The sequence below is a fragment of the Leiobunum rupestre genome, chromosome 8, assembly GCF_980474605.1.
Source record: "Leiobunum rupestre chromosome 8, qqLeiRupe1.1.hap1, whole genome shotgun sequence".
In the NCBI taxonomy this organism is placed as follows: domain Eukaryota; kingdom Metazoa; phylum Arthropoda; class Arachnida; order Opiliones; family Sclerosomatidae; genus Leiobunum; species Leiobunum rupestre.
Window position 1 is genome coordinate 47,739,884 of NC_143391.1, and position 21,778 is coordinate 47,761,661.

Consider the following 21,778-nt stretch of genomic DNA (forward strand, 5'->3'; position numbering starts at 1 on the left):
GCCGTGTGAGGATGACCACCAATCCCCCAACGGGTGGTCGGAATACTTCCGCCACGGGTGTCCCCACCCCGTCCCCGCGTATCCCCCCACCCCTGTCCCCACGTATCCCCCCGTTGGCGTGGCCGTTCCACATATCTCACCCTGATTAATCAGTTCTTGTGTGCTGGTGTCTAAGGCCTTGGGTCGACACCGATGTGTGTATATAAAAAAAGAAACCAAGCATAAAGACAGAGACAGCTCCGTTGGACAATGGGTCAGCTGACAATCATAAAGAACATATTATTAAATGTTTCATTGTTGTGGCATGGGCCAATAAGGGTTGTGGGAAGTTTTACATCTGAAAGCCAGATAAAAGGTAATAAGTAATATCAAGAGACATAGAAGAAAAAGAGTCTGCCTCGAGAGCCCTCCCCTAGCTTCTACCATGGGTTTCCTGAAAACTTAGAATTTCGGCCACCTCCCTCTTACCCACTATAGCAGCGAGCCAATCATATTGTGCAAATTCAAATCGTTTTTTTTTAAATTGTACCCGCGACACTAGCGACCACAGTAGGCATTCCGGTAAACTCACGAATAACGCATTTTCAAATGTAATCATCCGCAAGGGGGAAAGAACACAATGGAGAAGCTGGAAATTTTCATGGCACACGCAGAGGCAGCGTCGAGGCAGCCTCTTTTTCTTCAATGTCTCTTGGTAATATTTATTAAATTTATTTTAAAGTAGTAGACATACTGCTGGTCAATTTAATTATGTTTCAGGGTTATAAATAATTCGTTTATAAAGGCGAGATCACTGAAATAAAATTTTCAATTTCCTTTTCAGCCCGAACAAGAGAGTTGTGTATGGCCACCAGAATTTTATATATTCAGGGGGATGTGATTTAGATTTCAGGGATTCCCTGCAACAAGTGCCAGTGATTCAGCGAACACTTGTCAACCCCACGACCGACCGTACAGGAATAAACGGGTATAGCCAGGCAAAAACGGGCAAAATGTTTGTATTCGCGGCGGTCTCGCGTTATATACATTCCCCCTTTCCTCCTAAAGTCTTCCGTTATAGAAGCTCCCTGCTGAAAGTGTGATAACTGCTCTTTCGTTAGAAAATTTGACATTTGTGGAGGCCCCGAGCTTTAGCACCGGCTGCCCCCCTTCAAAACCGGCCCTGCAAATTAGTCTGTTTTTTTTGCGTGAAATTGACTAAAATTCAATACAGTTCAGTGTAGACTAATTTCTGTTAAAAATCAGACCAGCATAAAATAAAATTCAAATGAAAGTCAAATTAGAGTGTATTATTAAGAATAAGAATAACCGTCACTAAACGGCTTGCGCTCCAATCACATCAGATGACGTGAAATTTTGGGGAATAAATGAGAAACCGGGTGGATTTTTTTTGAGTTTTCTATTCGAGCATCAGAGTTAGTAATACCGAAGATGTGTCGAGACAAGTTAAAGATTTGTATTCTTCAAATAATCGAAACAGAAAGACGTTTTGCATTGAAACGTTTCAAAATATTGTATGAAAAGATTCAATCAATTTGGGGAAAAAAGGTTAAATGAATTTGTTAAAAAAGACCCATGAAATATTTTAGAAAGAGGTTCCATAAAAAAAATATTTACATTAAATTCCAAAAACAAGGAGTCTACTGTATTCGGGGGTTTTGAATTTTATGTTATAAAATTCGTTTCGGGGTGTATAAACGTCAGGCCAAGTACCTTATATGTAGGCCTAAGCAGAGGCGTATCTAGGGTATGGCAGCCATGGCGCGTGCCATGGGCGCAACTCGACGGGGGGCGCCAAATAATGTTTTAAATTTTTTTTGGCGGTCTGCTTTGGTGTTGTGTTTTAGGTTTTTTTTTAAATTTATATTTCCGTTATATATATCTCTAAGTTGATATTAGAATCAGGTAACTTTCTGGAAAAATTCCTGGGGCCAAGGAAGGTTGTGTGAACTTGCTTTGCTAAGTTTTCGAGAGACGGAGAGAGAACAAACGGAAAAAACCGACTTCAACGATATTATTGACAAATGTTCGTGAATCAAAGCAAGGAAGGTAACACTATAAAGTTGGTTTCAAAATACATAATATTTCTTGTACAATAAAAGATTATAGTTATTAAAAAAATAAAGTTTAACTTATATTCCATTTCCTATAATTCTGACCACCTGGGAAGGGGCGCAATTTCTATGGTTTGCCATAGGTCAAATTTTCCTAGCTACGCCACTGGGCCTAAGGTGGTGACTTGGGTATAAGCCTAACTGACAATTATTATGATTATATTTAAGTTGATTGACCTGCCTAACTACCTTACGAGTCTTTATGGTTTAAGACAAAGCATATGATTCTTTATACATAACTATTTTCAAGTGTAGGTGGCAATGGATGTTTCCGTTATTGCGTGATGTTTCTACACCTATAGCTCTCAAATAATTAGTCGATTTTCTATGTATTGACGTGAAGTGAGCTCGCTCAGATTTTGTTAGTACCAAGCTTAAGAAATTAAGGGAACGGTGCAGGGACGTTTTTCAGAATCGCAAAATTACGATTCCTCGCTAAATTAACAGAAAGGGGGCGTGGTTTCGGAAAATCGGTGTGCAGAGACATCGCGATCGCAAAATAAACAGGAAAACGTTCTGTTTATTTTGCGAAAGGTCTACGGCAGTCCCTAGCCGCCGAAAAGCTCGCTACAAAAATGGTGGATTTTGGTACGCAAAGAGCTCGGGAAATAAATTGAGAAGTAAACGCTTTTTACCTACTTTAAAAAGATAAATAATACAACACGATAGGTCAGAATCTTTTAAATTATAAAAATTTGAGTTTCTAGCTCACTATCGCTTTCCGAAAAATGTTTTTGTGAAATTATTTTCAGAGCCAAGGCCAAACACAATCACGATTTACGAAACACTAAAATAAACCAGCCACTCTTAGCATCTTTACAGGTAAGAATAAATTATAATAGGGAATTTTACACATTACTTCTTTGGTTGTATTCTAATCCTTGGTTTATTTATAGATCCTTATTTGCTGGTAGTGTATGCACTGGGTTTTAACTAATGAGTCAGTAATGACATGGTGTATTGGTTCAGTGTATCAAAGATCTTTAGCTATCAACCAGCGATTAAACCAATTCATCTTCCGAGATGAAACCTTTCCTCAGGTAGACTAGGAGTTGCGATAAAAGATATATTGGAATAGTCAAGTTTATTTGGCATGCATCAAGAGCTTACCGAGCCCATTTTATGTATTACCTTAAAAATGTTTGTCAGTTAATTGTACACGCTTATATCATTTGTTACAATTTATACCTTGACTAGGCTGTGTAAATGCAAAATAATTAGGTAGAACAACAACTTATATCAAAAAGCAGGACCTTTTTTTTACGTGTGATCAATGTAGGATATTTAGCTAGAAATGGCTTTAAGACAATTACCAATTTTTGTACACTCGTGAAAATGCAGTTTTTTAATTTATCGATTTATTTTAATTGCTATCACCTAAGTTTTGAAATAAATGTTTTCCCAAAAACCAAATGATACGGCTCATTTTCTAGCAGAGAATTATTTTCGGAAAATGTTGGCTTATATATATGAATCTTATTTTCATTTGTTATTTTATTATAAAAATATATTTTTAAAATAATAAAACCATTAAACTGTGTAATAAATGCACCCAATCTAATAAATAATAAGAATATGAAAATTATATAATCAGAAGAAACTTAATTTTCATGCACTATTTTATTGCTTTAAAAAAGATTTTGGATAACCTCTCATTCTTCAGAAACTGATTTGCTTTCCCTTCGTGGCTATATTATATAAATATGCTTAAAAAAATATCGGATTTAACTAGAAAAATTATAAAACCTAATTATAAAATTAGAGTAAGAAAATTATTAATTAGAAGAGCCAAGCTTTCATCGTCAAAATGCAAGCCAACCATAACCACTACCACGTGATAGCTTTTTGCGTCAAAAATCAAGCTCTCCTATTGGTCGATGACTTTGGTATAAAAATTCGGAAAAATAACACGTCACCGATTAATAGGAATCGCTAAAAAGTCTCTGCACCGCGATCCTCGCAATCGAAATCGCGGTGCAGAGACTTTTTAGCGATTTCGATTGCGAGGATCGCAAAATAAACAGCTCGCTAAATCTAAATCGCTAAATTGCGATCCTATTAAAATTAACAGGAATCGCAAGACGTCTCTCCAAAAGGCCGTTAGCCTTTATGAATGTAGTATTCATAACGCTTTTCAAGTTCAATACGTAGGCAACATTAAAGAGTGCCGCTGCGAGGCGTTGAGTTTCAAGCAATTCCGCCCTAAACATAATTTCGGTGCTACAAATTGTATCTATTATGAGATACGTTGTCAAACTTGAGTAATTTCCTGCCAGAAATAAGGTGGATGTAACTAAAACTCCACCAATTTTGTTTAAGCTCGAGGTTTTTTTCGGACCTTAACATAACTTCAAATTCCTACAAAGACAAAAAAAAACAATCGGCTATTATTTGTCAACAGAAAACGTTTTTGACAATGTAAAATAAAATATGAAACACATTTAAGAATTAAAAATCTAAAAACGAAATAATATTAACTTATTTTCACGCATATACCCCGATTACTCAGATAACCCGCATACCAATATGTATAACCCGTGGCTTTCCCGTTTCCTCTAAAAACACAACGTAGATAACACGCATACCAATATGTATAACCCGTGGCTTTCCCGTTTCCTCTAAAAACACAACGTAGATAACCCGCATACCAATATGTATAACCCGTGACTTTCCCGTTTCCTCTAAAAACACAACGTAGATAACACGCATACCAATATGTATAACCCGTGGCTTTCCCGTTTCCTCTAAAAACACAACGTAGATAACCCGCATACCAATATGTATAACCCGTGGCTTTCCCGTTTCCTCTAAAAACACAACGTAGATAACCCGCATACCAATATGTATAACCCGTGACTTTCCCGTTTCCTCTAAAAACACAACGTAGATAACCCGCATACCAATATGTATAACCCGTGACTTTCCCGTTTCCTCTAAAAACACAACGTAGATAACACGCACACGGACATAACACGAATTTTTTTCTTAATAAATATCAGATATGTTGAAAAAACTAGACTCGCTCCCGTATAACACCCCTCATTGAAAATGGGGGGAAATGTTAAATGATACGGGGTTTACGCGTGAAAATATGGTTCTTCATTTTAGAGCGGAAAACAAAGGTTTCAAGTTCATCCCGTCAGTGCCAGTATTTCTAACAATAAAGATTAAAATAACATCGTATATACTCCTCCGACTTGAAATAAGTGGTAGTTGAAAAGGCTATTCAAACTAGCAACAGCATGCCAGCGGTTGCCCGAAGTCGTGCAAAACATTCCATTTCGAAGATTTGTAGAAAAGGAAATTAAAATTTAGGCATCACTTAGGCTGACATTAAAAATATGCCATTCATTCTGTTGGCGCCCATAGAGTGTTATGCCTAGCGGTTTAACATCCAAAATCACAGCCTTTAGACATTGCAGTTAACCATTCATTTAAAACGTACGTTAGAGATGAATGGGATAAATGGTTTGCAAACTGAAAACACCCGTATACCCCAGAAGGAAAACAACGACGAGCTACCTATACGTTTAAGTCTGCAAGTGGGTTAATACCGCTTGGAAAAAAAGTCACCAAAGAGACAATTCCAAAGGGTTTTTTAAAACTGGTTTACTAAAGAAACGAAATATCTGACGTAGAATCTGAAATTGAGTCAACTTCAACAAATGTTTAAAATGCCCATGCCCGAGCTTTCTTCCTCTCTTCGTTGGTATAAGCCAAAGCAGTTAATAGAGTAACAAATAGATGGAACCATTTCTTTAGGTTATGCACCTTGCACAAGTTGTTTAGCGAATTTAAATTTTACACGAGAGCTATAAAATTGCAAATTAAAACACTTTGGCTTTTTGGTTTATTAATCTAGAGTGAAATAACTAAATATATATTTTAGCTATTTATATAAATTGCTAACAAAAGACAAATTTTAGTTTATCTTGTTATAAAGCGGTCATTTTTCTAATACATTTCATTTACAGCATTGATTAAAAAAATATTTAATTCATTTTATTAATTAAAGTATCTAAATGTTTTTAAATATGAGTAGCTAATACATTTCTAGACAAAAAAAGTGAGCTATACATTTTTCTACTTTACCGCTTCACCAAGGAAGGTTCAAACACACATTTTAAATAACTAACATCTTTGTTGTTCGTTAATGTCAAAAGTAAGTTTGCACATCTAGGTGTTTTGAGATCAACTCTACTTCTTGGCACTTTCGCGACTTTATGACCCAAGAAAGAGACAAATCTGAAGAGAATATCATACATCAGAGGAACGGAAAGACCGAGCCAAACTCCAACGCAACCTCCGATGTTACTGAACAGCTCAACGGTCTGAAATTTTGATCAAAACATTTTAATAAAATATTTTATTTGAAATGCATAAAATATTGAACAACTTGGAAATCTTCAGCCAAACCAAAACCCACGCGAAGAATGTCTACAATCGAACGTGGTTGTGAGGTTGGCTGGTTAGATGCTTCCCAAAACAGATTTAACTTCCTAAATTTAGCTTACCGAAAACTGCGCTTTGTGAATATACAACACATCTACGTTGCCTCGTAATTCTACGTACACCCGGGAAACATTGTTACGGCTAAATTTAAACAATCATGCAATATGTTAATGACACCTTTAAGTTAAGGGCATCCTAAATTAAAAACGCAAATGAAAATGTTTTATCTCCAAAAGCCACGTATATAACGGCTGTAAAAATATTCTTTTGTGACGTTTTTAATTGACAACGATCTCACAGTAAACGTTTTGTTCACTGGTAGAACTGTTTGGGAGAACATTTATATGTCAAGTTTAGGTTGGTTTTAAGCAGCCCATAAACGCTACGACGGCCAGCGTCCATGCAGAGAATTCCGGCTGGCCTATAGCTTGGTTTCCACCAGCGCGCGTCAAAAAGCGACACTCAGCTTTGTAACGTGCAAATGATCTTGCGCTCGACAAAAAATTGACATTTTGACGCGCGCTTACGCTCGTTGGTGGAAACCAAGCTTCGTACCATTTTTTTCTCGCTCACGTTCACCGTTGTTACGTTTGGGTTTATAATATTTTTCGCCGTTAAAAAAATGTCCAATCCCCTTTCTTATAAAACGTTTAAGAGGACTATACATAATCCAAATTAAAATGCCTCAAAATTTATAGAATATTGCAATGTTTACAGAATTATCTTGCCAATTTTAATAGATTATGTAGGAATTTGCAGCTTTCTTTCATACATGTTTCTGATTATATTTTATAGAATTTTTAAAGAAAATGTTTGTACTGCCTTTTTCGATTGAATTTACAATTAAGGGGACTATGATATTTAGTGTTATTTGTTAATACTTTTTAGGGTTATTTCTATTTAACACCGCGATCTAAAATTCGTGATTGGTCAATGGGCAGTCATTTCTCTGAAATATTGATATTTAAGAAAATTTTAAATTTAAATATTTCTTAAATATTGGTTATTTTGGTATTTAAGTTAAACTCAAAGGCACTCACAGGGTAAAAGTTGGAGTGAATCGAAAAAGGTTCTGACGAAATATTCTATTCATGGACATGGTAAAAATAGTACAATATGAATTTTTTTTGTCTAAACCATACTCAGTTTCCAATTTGTAGATTATTTTATTCAATGTAATTTTATTATTTTAATATGGCATTTATGTGTTTATAAAATATTAATATTTGTCAAACCTTTGGTTTATAAGAAATTAAAATGCTTCATTTTTTTAATTAATAAGACTAAAGATTATCTATGAAATATAAAAAAATTATCTTACTTGTATTTTGATTGTTTTGAGAAAGTAAATTCAAAGTATTCAGTTCTTAAAAAAAATTAATTATAATTTGAAGCTTTTAACACTAAATAATGATAATCAGCTATTACCGAAGGTACCACTTTAGGCCTAAGTCATCAAGCGACTTTTAAAGCCATTAATTTACAGTTTCATTATCCTACAGACGATCTGTGCATTTATTGCGAAGCTAACACATGCGATCTGATTTTACAAAATTTACGTGACATACCGGGTTAAGACATGTATTTTTTATCTAATTTCTCCAAAAATTAACCCTTACTATTTCATAGAAGTACATCAAGATTTTAACAGTTGCTTTGACAGTTTTAAGTATCACAAAGGTAAGAGACCACCAACGGTCGAAATATAAGAATTAATAGACAAACTGGTAGAAAAGACCGTTAATTTAATAAGAGCTAAATCGCAGTACTTCGGCAAAATATGCCTTCAAGGCGGTACAAGATTTGAAAGAAGACTAACATTTGAAAATTAAAATTAATTTTAAAAGCTCGCGCGGCGGAATGCCTATTAAACGCGAGCCCCAAACCAGAGCTAGAAATAAGCGGGGGTACTCTGCAGACTTTCCCAGGAAAGTTGTGACACGCCTTCTTTCTTTCAACTTTCTTCTTGAGATTTCATTGGGCGCGAAATCACATGTCGTATTACGTCCACAGGGACCGTACAAATTCGACCCCTACGCTCCGATTGGTTGTCGTTACGTCATAGAATGACACCACGTGAGTGTGAGACCATAATCGCCATCTATGAAACCCCGAAGGACCAAGTTCAGCTCAGTTCACCAGCCAGATTCAGCTGGCCCGTGGTTAAGAGTTCTCATAGGCTGAAGTGGTCGTGACGTATGCCTATTCTAATTGGCTCCAGAAAATTGAAGCGTTAAGGATTTCGCCAGGAAATTTGCCGTTATCTCTGACGCTATTCCGTTGGAAAATAACTTTTAGCTTAAGGGTGTCTTCTGTCTTCGAGCGCGAAAACTAACATAATGAAAATTCGTTCGGAAGTGAGTTTATCAAAAGGTCACGGTCAACCGGAAAGAGTGCTAAAGGTAACTTTAAATTTCAAAATGGCGTGTGAAGCTGTGGAAAATGTCCCCGAACGTGAGTGCGAGTGTCGTGAATTAATTTGTAAAAATTATATGCAAACCGTAATTTACACGATCTGGACGTTGGAAAATTAGTTATGGAGGGCACATTTAAACGAAGAAGGTATATTTGAAGGTTTCAGGTTACTGGAAGTTGCGCAGTAGTGTAGGCCTGTAACCCTTGCCTTAATTTAAACCAATTAAGATACTTTTTTGCAAGCCGAAGAGGTTTCATCTGCAAAAGTAAGAGAAGTACACTTGTTATAAGGTTTATTATTTCTTAGACTAATTAACTACTTTTAGATCTCGTTCGCGACAATGTACTGCGATTAGATTCCAAACAAAATAACGGTACGGATAAGAATGGAATTTACTCAATACACAAAGAGCTGGTACAAACATTTTCATGTTGAGAATAATTTTTATTTTAACTTTTGTTATAATGGCACCAAAATGTAGAAGGTGGTTTGATGGTTTGTGATTACCCAACAACTTCACTGAATGAAAACACTAACTAAACAAATTGTAGAAATTTGTAAATTACGGTCAGGGCCGTGCTTAGGGGGGGGGGGGGGGCGAGCCAGGTGGTCGCCAGGGCCGCTAAAGTTTTCCCAGAGGGATGTATATACTGGAGGGCCATTACACTATCAATTGTCAGTTCTCCCATGGATTTCGCCCGGGGCCGCGAGACCTCTAAGCACGGCCCTGATTACGGTTTGCATATAATTTTTATCGAAATTTTTACAAATTAATACACGACACTAGCACACACGTTCAGGGGACATTTTCCACAGCTTCACAAGCCATTTTGAAATTTTAAGTGACCTTCAGCACTCTTTCCGGTTGACCGTGACCTTTTGATAAACTCACTTCCGAACGAATTTTCATTATGTTAGTTTTCACGCTCGAAGACAGAAGGCGCCTCCAAGCTAAAAGTTATTTTCCCCCGGAATTGCGTCAGAGATAACGGCAAATTCCCGGGAGAAATCTTTAACGCTTCAATTTTCAGGGCCAATTAGAATAGGCATTCGTCACGACCACTTCAGCCTATGAGAATTCTTAACCAGGGGCCCGCTGAATCAGGCTGCTGAACTGATAGTACAGTCGATCTACGAAAAAATACATTGGTACCTAGAACAAATTGCAAGATAATATTTTATTTTTGTTTCAAGCTGAAAAAAATGCGCTGATTTCAATAAAAATAGTTTGCCACACTACCTCGCTTTCTTCCCCCCTTTTGGGGCGAAAAGTAGTTATTCGCCTGTAGCTCAAGTTCTGTGTAACTTATTTGGTACCGAAATACATTTTTAGAACGCTCACGTCATTATCTATAATTAAGTTGCTATAGTAAATATCACTGCGCTTAGCCGTTAACAAGTTGGGTGAGCATAAAGGTTCCCCCACACTCGTGTTTTTTTTAGAAATACAATTTTATCTGTGTTTAATGAGAAAAAAAATCGATTTCTTAGGAAAAGGTTTATTTATTAAGGCGAAAAATATTTATGAAGCAAACATGCCGATCATTAGGGAGTGTTGCGCCGTTTTATAGTACGAATAATAAATTTGCCTAAATGCGCTGCATTTTTATAAAGCCAGCCAAAATTTAAGGCACCATTTCAAAGAGAAATAGAGAATGCGATATAAAATTTAAAATGCAGTTCGTACCTTCCCGCGAGTTCTTCTGCTAGACCTCCTATACTGTTATTTGACCGCCCGAGAAGGCAAAGTACAAATGGACTCGATACGCGTGTTTTCGTACGTAAGGACAAAGTGCCAATTGAGTCGTTGTCACGTGCATTTAAGTCGGAGCGTCAGTCGAAAATAAAAGAGACCATAGTATTGGATATTTTGAGCATTTAGAGTTAGGATGTATTCTGAAAACTGTGTTTTTTGCAACAAAAAAATAACTGCTAATGCCAAAGCTTTCGGATTAACTGAAAAAGGTATTGCGAGTATACAAGTTAAAAAAGGCCAAAAAGTTCATAGCAAATGTCGTTCCGATTTCATCCATGCAAAGTCGATAGAACAAGCCAAGAGAGCCTCACAAGCTACGACTAGTAAAGCCACTCTACGATCGAAAGTAAGCAAATTTGCATTTGAGAAAATTGTTTATTTTGTGGAAATGAAGTATCGGAAAATGCTAAAGCGAAAAAAGAAGCGCACCCTGTCAGAACCAAAAATTACGGCCATACAATACAAAGTATTTCCTTAGAGCGAAATTATTCTTGGGCACTTGAAGTTAAAAGAAGACTAGAAATGTCCAATGATTTACAAGCGAGCGACGTGGTTTATCATAAATTGTGTGATACAAATTTTAGAACTTTGCGCAACGTTCCATCGCAGTATTCTTCTAAGGAAAACGATCCACTAAAACATTCCGGAAGACCAATTGACGAAGTAAGGCTACGTGCGTTTAATCAAGTCGCTAATTACCTTGAGGATAATGACGATCAACTAACTTTCGTTCACGAGCTAAGGGATCTCGTGGAAACTTATTTAGAAGGGACAGGCTACGAGCCATATTCCGCGAAATACTTGAAGAAAAAATTAACGGATCGTTATGAAGACCAAATCGTAATAATGGCTATCAATGGAAAGGATGACATTGTAACGTTTCGTAAAACAGCTGCCTTTATATTGAACAAACTCCGTGAAACATCTGATACTAGCATCGAAAAAGAGAAGGAACGACTTTATAAAGCAGTAGCAGAAATGATAAGATGCGATATAAAATGCGCTCAAATAAATACCGGAAAGGATATCTACGCTTCATCACTCGAAATTTCAGACATTTCTGATAATGTAAAATATTTATCAGAACATTTTCTTATGTTTTTGCGATTTTTATTCACTGCCAAAAACGTTAAAATCGCATCCGTAGGTCAATGTATGCAAGCTGTCCGACCACGCATTTTAATCGCGCATTTACAGCTTGGTCTTGGAGTTTTAATGCACCACAAATTAGCTTCAAAATTGGTGGTAGACGTTTTACACGTTATGGGATTCTCCTGTTCCTACGAAGAAGTACAGCGCTTTGAAAAATGCGCCGCTAAAAAATCTCAAACCAATGTTGGTGAATTTTCGTCGGAACATTTTGTATAGTATATGGCGGATAATGTTGATCATAATATATGCACGATAGATGGTTACGGAACGTTTCACGGAATGGGAATAATATCAGCAATAACACCAGCAATCAAAGATAAAAGCGTCATCCAGCGGGCAAAAATATCGGAAGATGAGATTCTTCAGGCGGGAAAGATTGAAATTAGCTTCGCCGGAATGTCTTTAATTAAATATACTTTACCAGAAAAAAGTTTAGAAAAGCTTCCGACAAGTAATCTAGAATCGGTTTGGAGAATTTCCCGTTTACTTAAAACCCCGAGACCAAATTGGAATGGAATATTCTACTCTTTCATTTGTGGCCGATAATGCTGGGAAATATAACTCGATACCCATATTAACATATCATCAGCCACTTTATTTAAAAGCATTTAGTCTTAATGAAAATGAAGCGCCCAATAGTGAACTTAAAAATATTGTCCTGCGACTTGATGGACTCCATACAGAAATGAGTTTTCTAGGAACAATCGGATATATTATGGCGGGGTCTTTAATAAAAGAACTTTTTGAACTAATATACCGGAAAAAAAGTGGTGCATATGCTTTCAGGGGCTGCTATATCTAGAGCTGTAAGAGCGCACTTGCTTTTAGAAAGTGCAATATGGTCAATTTTAATTTCAAAGTGTTTCCCGGATTTTTCGAAAAATCCGGATATACCCGTAACTGAATTCTCAGATATTTTAGATGCTATTTTATCGTCAAATATTTATCCCGAAGAAGTCTAATTCTACGATTCACTAAAACAAATTGCCGTCACTCTAGAAGAGCACCTAATTGATCTTAGTCAAAACTCGTTAACTGTCAGATTATGGACTCAGTATTTGGAAATGGTTTCTATTTTAAAGTCGTTTATAAAAGCCGAACCAACTGGTGACTGGTCTTTACATTTGAAATTGGTAAGCTTAATGTTGGCATATTTCGCTGCATCTGGCCATAATAACTACGCGAAATCAGCTAGAATATACGTCCAAAACATGCAAAGACTTGAAAGTGAATCGCCAAAAACATTCAAATTCTTCGAGTACGGCTATCACGTTGTTAGGCGGTCAAACAAATTTTGGGCGGGAATCTCAACCGATTTAATTATCGATCATCTTTTAATGAGAGGAATTAAAACATCCGGAGGTTTGACTAGAGATTGTGGTATGAGGGAATTGCGAAGAGCTATTTGGTTGCTATATCGAGACCAATTTGCACTGAAATGGAAGAACTCACAGGGAAACACATGCACTCTCGAGATCAACATGTGTATTTGGCTTTATAAAGACAAGATCGATTTTTTTCATCATTAAATACAGATAGAATTGTATTTCTAAAAAACACGAGTGTGGGGGAACATTTAGACTCGCCCAACTTGTTAACGGCTAAACGTAGCGATATTTACTATACAAACTTACTTATAGATAAGAACGTTCCAAAAATGTATTTGGATATCAAATAGGTAACACAAAACGTGAGCTACAGGCGAATAAGTACTTTTCACACCAAAAAAAGAGAAAAAAGGGGAGGAAGGAAACAAGGTAGAGCGGCAAACCTTTTTTTATTTGAAATCAGCAAATTTATTTCATCTAGAACCAAAAATACGAAATTCTCTTGCAATTTATTCTAGGTCAAACCTTATATCGACTGTACCATGAACTGAACTTGGTCCTTCAGGGTCGCATAGATGGCGATTGTGGCCTCACACTCACGTGGTGTCATTCTATGACGTAATGACAACCAATCGGAGCGAAGGGGTTGAATTTGTACGGTCCCTGTTGACGTAATACGACATGTGATTTCGCGCCCAATGAAATCTCAAGAAGAAAGTTGAAAGAAAGAAGGCGTGTCACAACTTTCCTGGGAAAGTCTGCAGAGTACCCCCGCTTATTTCTAGCTCTGGTTTGGGGCTCGCGTTTAATAGGCATTCCGCCGCGCGAGCTTTTAAAATTAATTTTAATTTCAAATGTTAGTCTTCTTTCAAATCTTGTACCGCCTTGAAAGCACATTTTGCCGAAGTACTGCGATTTAGCTCTTATTAAATTAACGGTCTTTTCTACCAGTTTGTCTATTAATTCTAAAGTATCACAAAGCCGACGCACTTTACTCGTCTTTTCGATACGAAACAATTTAGAAGAACTTACTCGCAGCCAACGGGACAAATCTTCCGACATTTTAAATAGATATCTCTGACCTCTTCGTTGCTGACACAATCTGAAATATGTTTTTCTAAATTATTGGCAGAAATTATCAATTGGAAACGCACAAAGCCACGTTTCTTTAAACAAAATTGTGATTTCGTTATGCGTAATAATAGTGTATTATTATCTAGTTTACCTATTACTCTGTATACGTTTTTACTAAAAGACAAAATGTTCGAGAAGGCCCCATTTTAACACAACTTCAGCAAGACGTGCCATCATGACGGTACAAATGTTTGCTATTAAGATTGTTATTTGAAATTGAATGTTATTTTCTTTTTAAATTGAACATCTTTTATACTTTGGCTTCTTAGGTACCAACGGTAGAAATATAAAATAAATACAACACCAAATGAATATTGGGAGTAGCACCACCATTTGAAAATGATAACCTATTGATTTAAAAATGATTTCCTGTTGATTTAAAAATGATTACCTATTTATTTAAAAATGATTTCCTGTTGATTTAAAAATGATAACTTATTGATTTAAAAATTATTACCTATTTATTTAAAAATGATTACATATTGATTTAAAAATGATGACCTATTGATTTAAAAATGATTACCTATTGATTTAAAAATGATTACCTATTGATTTAAAAATGATTACCTATTGATTTAAAAATGATTACCTCGTGAGTTAAAAATGATCACTAGTGATTGAAAACTATTAAATATTGATTAAGTTCTTTCATCGATGTAATCATCCTAAATAATACGATTTAATCTTATTTTTTATCAAGATTAGACGCTATCCTTTTGACTATAATGATGTGAATCTCGTTAGAAGTGAGTCTTGTGAAAATCTCTATACCTGGGTCCTTCGGGTGGCAGCCCTCTAAAAGCGAAATGAATGGCAAATAGAAAGGGATGCAGCCATCACATTTCACCAGAAGTTTCGTCCACACGCAGGAGAAAAAACAAGTCTGCCAATTAAGAACAATTAAGTGTCCATTTGGAATAAAATATTAACGTTTAATTCATAGCAAAATTAAATTAATTCCCCATAAAATATTCGCCTTCACTTTTATTACGTAACAAATTATTTGTAATTTTTAACTATACTAAGCTGAAACGTATTTCGTACTTGCTGGCTAATGTCTCGCCACCTCTTCTCTTTCTTCGTGAGCTTGGTGTAATTCGTGCACATGGTGTCGTATGGTGGTTCGAGTCTTATCACTCTGGTCTGAAAAGAATATTCAAATTAGCATAATAAAATTAACATTTTTAGTCGAACACCTTAAATTTTGGAAAGTCTAGCGGTCAAAGGTTTTTTACGTGAAGAATACATAATGTTCACTCATGGATAACTGATGGCCGTATTGTCTATTTTATAACGTTTTGCCATTTTAAAATAAAAACGCAAAAAAATATTTTGGAACATGTACGTTAATTTTAATTTTACTTTTGTATATAGTGTTTTACCTTTCTAAAGACGATTTTGTTAAGGGACATGGTCTCCATGAAAAAGGCTCGGACATTGTTGGTAGGAATGTTCTGAGGGCTGTCGAGGAAAACGTACGCCCCGTATCTGGGATTTTCGAAAACGTCCGCTACATTCGTAAAATTGAAAACCACTTCAAAAACGAACTCTGAAAATTTGTAAAATGTTTATTGATTTGTCAACAAATATTTTGATTATTATAGAAGATGTACCCGTTTTCAAGTTTTCTTGGAACTGCTGGAAACTTTGAAGATCGGTTTTTCCCCATCCAGCGTTAATAATTGAGGTTGGATCTTTTCCGCTGTAGTAAACTGCGCTAAAATCATCGAAGTATCTTGCAATTAAACTACTGTTTAATACCGTTTTGTCGGTGTTATTACAAGGATGAGGTTGTAAGTGCATATGATTGTCAGTTAAATTTTGTCTTTGTAATAAAAACATTTGAAAGAAATTGACCGTATATTTTTTTTAATAGAAACCAGTACTTTTAACTAAATTTTGTATCGATAACTTCTAAATATTATGAGCAAGCTTTAGAAAATAAATGCAGATTAATTAATCATAATTGGTTATAAATAGAAACGAGAACTTTTAACGAAATATATACTGGGCGTTTTATTTTTCTTAAACTATAATCGCTAGAATATTGAAATTTTTATGGTTCGTTTTTGATGCCGGGGAACAAGGTTTTCTGAAATCTCATATTTTAAAAATATTATTTTCCACCACTAGGTGCCCTTTAGAAAGTTGAAGAGCGTCATAGAAAACATACGAATATCTTAATTCGATGAAAAAAGACCAATATTTCACTAAAAATTATTGAAAAATTTACCATTGTTGTAACATGCTATAAAAATGGTAATTAACGATTATCCAAAATATGATCAAATTAAACATCATTGCCATTTTCCTTACTTATTTCATGAACCTACTTTCAACATCTATTTTTTAAGGAAGCGTTGTTTTAAGAGACAAAACCAACAAAAATACCAACATTTTTTGTAAAGTAAATAGTTAAGTGTTTTCCGAAAAAGGAGGCTGAAAGAACGATTTAGTCGTTCTTAGTAAACGTGTGTAATCGAAAAGAACTAAAAGACTTGTTTTTCAGTAAAAAATTGTATTTTGGCATCGAACTAACTCTATTTTTACGTTTTCGACGACGCTCTACAACTATCTTATTGACAAATTTGATCTAGCACCTAGAGGTAGAAAAATATTTTGAAATTTGTGAAGAAATCGATGAGTTTTCAGAAATCAAGCAAAAGAACTCCCTGTATTTAAGAAATTCACTGCTTAAATATGTACTACGCACCTCTAAATATTATTAGCAACCAAATCAAAAATTTAAATAAAATCACCGAAACTATATATTAAAATAAGCTCTTTTCGAACAATATTATTGTTAATTCGCTTTTTATTTCTAACTTTTTAACCCATTAATATTATTTTTCCCTTCAATAAGTTGTGCATTTTGGAAAGGCTATTTAAATGTGGTTTTGGCATATTAGAAATACTTACCTCAGGCATTTCTTCAAGATCACTCTCTGGCCTTTTTTATTGACGAACCAGCATTCGCCAATCGGAGAAGCCTCAGCCATTGTGCGCTGTACCACATGCCACATGATTTCCCTTTCTTCAAAGTATATCTTATCTTCACGATATTGTTCCTTATTGCGCGTGCTCTGAGAAATTAGGAAACAATTTTATGAACGATAAATTTATACAAAAATAAATATTTTTTTTTGAGTAAAAAACTTACAAATAACTCGTACCAATAGGTCTTCGAGTAAATATGAAGACACGAATATCCAACGATAGACCGGTTTCGTCCTATTTGGGACTCATCAGTACCGCGCGGGAATTCTGGCTCGCGACTATTACACCGTAAAGAGGAGCTAATCCCAAACAATAAAAATTACAAAAAGCGGAAAGCCGAATAAGCGAATAGTGGTAGATAATAATATATACGAAATGATAAGTTAATAAGAACCACCTATGAACTACACTGCAGTCCATTGAAATAGTTTTTTATCTCAAAATTAATAACCAATAAAAAATTACTTTAAAAAACGTTCATTTTTAGCAGTCACGCATTACAATTTACAAAGTAACTTGTTATTTTTCATAACCTAATATCTCAGTGACAAATCGACCTACTCCAACCAAGCCAATTTCATTTAAGGTTTTCGAGTATGATCTACTTATTGTTTATTGAAAGTGTTCATCTAGCACCTAGCGTTAAAAAAATTAAAATTCCAAAATCTTCACGATTTTGTTGAAATTTACAAATAACAACGACCTTCGCCGAAAATTTCACATTTCTTGGTAATATAGTTTTTGAGCAAAATTCCTGGGGCCATCAATTTAAACACACTGTATACTTTCTTTGCAACGAAAAGTATTTAAAACCACGAATTAAAATGCAAAAATAATTATTGATCACTTACTTTCTGGACAGTATCATTGATGCAAAAACTAGAGTTGGCTGAGCAAATTGACGCGAACAGAATCCTACAGAATAATATAATTATGTTAAGAAATTGCTACAACGCTAATAGATGCCAGAACATTTTGAATGAAAATGAAATATTCAAATAGCTGAGATACCGTTTCCGGTACCTATAAACACTTTCGAAAGATTATATCAGGTGTGCAAGTCAGGTTTTTAAGGTTTCAAGGAGGGTCTGGTTTTTAGGTTTCGAGGAGGGTCGATTGGTTCTTTAGGTTTCAATTCGGGTCCGGTTTGTACGGTTTTGAGACGAGTCCAGAGTCATTAAAAATTTGACTCATTTGAGTCCCATATCTTACAATATAAGAGTCCTTAATTTATCCTTAAACGGTTTCAATAAAAAATTTGTGTTGACTTCAAATTATTTACTAAATAATAACATTCAAGGAACTATTCATACCTACACTCGAGTACTCTTCGAGTTATTTCGATGGATTGGCGAAGAATTTCAAGAACTATAATCGTCTTGTAACTGGTTTTCACTCGAGTAAAATCACCGCAACGTGATCTGCGACGCAAAACATTAATGTTGGACCTAATGAGAATTTTTGGCGTCGACGCTCGACGTCGTAACGTTTTCAACGTAAAAAAGCCAACCTTTATATGTATACTATCCTTTGTATCCCTTTTATGATTACCAATATATATGTCCATGGTTACCAATTTCACTTGTAACGTAAATTTTCTATTTTCTATTATAAGAAAACGCAGGCAATAATAGAAACCCTTAGAGGTTTGAGGAACAAACCTTACAGGTCCGAGGACCTCAGGTTGGGAGAGTCGATATACACACAGCGTATATTGAGATCAAAGTTTAAGCGCTTTAGGGCTCAGGGTGTGAACGCCTATAGCCCTACAGACAGACAGTCAAACGTTTGGAAATATGTATTAGCTTGGTGAAGAACTGTAATACTTACTCCTGATTGAAGCATACGGAAATAGCGGGTACTTGGGAAAAGGGTTCGTTGATGACTTGGGCGTCCACTGATGTCGGGTAGGAGTAGTACAGTTCCAGAAATTTGCCAAGTTGGTACACGCAAGTAATTAAACATAGCAAACACACGATAATTTTTAACCGATTCAACAATTTGAGAGCGTAGATGATTTTTTTGGGCATGGGCTTCCGACCATCCTTCTCGTGCGGCTGGTTGCTCATAATCAAAATCAATTCGCTCAGCAGACGCATATACTATACGCGTTCCGTTGGTTACGGATCGGAGTTTTCAAATAAATCATTTTTTCTTTTATCTTAGGTTCATTTCGTAAACTAACGACCGCTTTTCAACTTTATTTCAAATTCCGTAAGACCACGAAAGCAACAATGTTCAGTGAGAAAAGAGACACCTGACAAAAGTCGATAAATAAGTAAGTAATGCTGAATATTACAAACTGTTTTCGAAAAACGATCCAATTGACGATTTAAAGTGATACGGATTACGGAGCTACGGCTTTTGTCGAAAAACCTAGTTGAATATTGAAAATAATCTTTATTTTGGCATTGTTGATCACGGAAAGATAGTTCAATCGATTTTATATTAGGGTGTTTGGACATCCAGGTTCATGATAAAAGCATTTGGCAAATATTGAAAAAGCGTTTACTGTGAAAAAATCTAATAAAGGTATTGTATATCAATATTGGTTGGGAAATATTTTCAGCATTTTTGTTAACAAATTTATCTTTCTAAAACCTTTTCTTGTGAATCTCACCGTGCTTTTTAAAATGCACGTCCAATGTTAAGATATACAGGGAGGGAATCTGCCGCTTTGTAGAATCAGTTTGCCTTACACGAAATATGAAAGGGGAATTTTTAATTATATATATAATTTCAGAAACAACGAAACAGTATTTTAAGTATTACTTTTGAAAAATAAATGATCAGTTTCTGGTCCTAAATAAGAATGTGTTGTTCAATTTATTTTTAAAATCTATCAACGGTGACTTTTCTTCTACGTTACTAGTCATATAACTACCTCCACATAAAATACTGTCTTTTGTTTTACACTTACTGTTTCCTTTTTTAATACTGAAGAATTTTATTAGCACACACTTTATAATATAATATTACTTTTGCGTGCCAATAGCCACCAAAAATATGACGGTTTAAAATTCATCGAACAACACATCGCTCGGGCTTTTGTTCAATTTTTACGCTCTTATAATGTACTAACAGTAGACTATATCATCAATTGTTAATTGGTTTTCTAAATAAAGAATTTGCCTCGAAGATTTTGAATGTCAAAGTTTTAGCGTTTAAGGGGAGAGCTGCGCATTAGATAAATGTTAAGAAGTTTAAACGCGATAATTATCACGCTTGGCGATTGATTACGTTAGAACATCCACCGAACAGAGTGGATAAGATATTGCTTTAATTGATCTTGTTTAGGAACACATACGCAATTCTCGAAATCGAAACGATTTAACTTATTGTATCTACAAGCAAGGCCCTAAATGGGTTAGGGTGTGCAATAACTGGTGGCTTTACCGGGGAGTCGGGATCCGGCTCATGTAACCCATAAGGGCGGAGGCGCACGGGGATATGTTAGCTCTGATCAAATGGTCCTATCTCCTCCTCCAACGTCGGTCAGGTTTGGGCTGGATACTGTGCTTCGGCTGAGGCTAACGGAGAGGGTCCGTGCAAACTGGCCGCCTCGGAGGATTGGGTAGCCTAGCCTTCTGTGGAGCGGTGGGCCTCCGTATGAGGGCACGGCGGTCCTGTTTCCCGGCCTTTGGGAGCCACACCGGGATCTCCGCTGCCAGCTGTGCCGGGTTACTTAGGCTGCTGTGTGCTCGTCGTTCCCCTTTAGGAGCTCTCTCCAAAGGGTTTGACACTTTTCCTACGTAGGTAGAGTGTCGGCTGGAGTTGCTACAGCATCCACTCTTACTCCCACTGCTGTGTGCGAAGTGGGAATTGGTCCACCCATTGCTGCACCTTCTGCTGGGTTGAGTGGCTTGCGTCAAAGGTGCGACCATCAGTAGTAGGGTACTACTACCCATGCTGGATTTGTCACCTGTCCGGGATAAGTGGACGCTGGCGTAGGGCACTATGATGATAGGCCTCCGGTGGTATGGTCTCTGTTACTAGGTACACCAGGCTATAAATTCTGACACACTGTATCTACAAGCAAATAGGTACGAGTTCTTGCACAGATCGCATATTGGTGGAATAACAGCAATAAAATAAATTCAAATGGATTATTTTTCAGCAAATGCATTTTAAAAGTAATAATTTATGGTTGCAGCACAAAACCGGTACATTTTAACTCTGTGGTAAATTATTCGTGGTACTGGATATTTGTGTAAAATATGTCAGTACTGCTAAGCCAAAAAATAGTTTTCGAAGTTTTTAATTATTTAAAAAATAATTGGTCAAACTGAAATTGTGAAAGTACCTTTATTTTAATGTACATGGCGATTGATATAGGGTTCATGAGTAATTTACAGGTTGGTTAATAAATAGTGGACATGGATTTCTTGTTTAAATAAAATTAATCCTTGGTTGTTAATGATTAGTGCCT

The 21,778-nt window shown here is 35.9% G+C and overlaps 1 protein-coding gene across 1 annotated transcript; it reads right to left on the reverse strand.

Annotated features, from left to right (window-relative positions):
* Positions 1–6,202: 6,202 nt before the first annotated feature.
* LOC149933567 (uncharacterized) lies at positions 6,203–18,282 on the reverse strand. Its single transcript, XM_090157336.1, has 10 exons — positions 18,201–18,282; positions 17,272–17,435; positions 15,966–16,069; positions 15,735–15,901; positions 15,397–15,495; positions 15,124–15,235; positions 14,251–14,320; positions 7,888–7,932; positions 6,629–6,707; positions 6,203–6,445 (listed from the first exon to the last, which is right to left on the reverse strand). The coding sequence occupies exons 2-10, from the start codon at positions 17,373–17,375 to the stop codon at positions 6,203–6,205; spliced, it is 1,023 nt and encodes a 340-aa protein (XP_090013462.1). The 5' UTR covers positions 17,376–17,435; positions 18,201–18,282.
* Positions 18,283–21,778: the final 3,496 nt, after the last annotated feature.

Coding starts and splice junctions, on each gene's coding strand:
- LOC149933567 (XM_090157336.1), bottom strand. CDS start 17,375: ATGTGGCATGTGGTACAGCGCACAATGGCTGAGGCTTCTCCGATTGGC. Junction 15,902..15,965: donor CCAAGAAAACTTGAAAACGG/GTACATCTTCTA, acceptor ACAAATTTTCAG/AGTTCGTTTTTGAAGTGGTT. Junction 6,446..6,628: donor TTCACAAAGCGCAGTTTTCG/GTAAGCTAAATT, acceptor TCAAAATTTCAG/ACCGTTGAGCTGTTCAGTAA.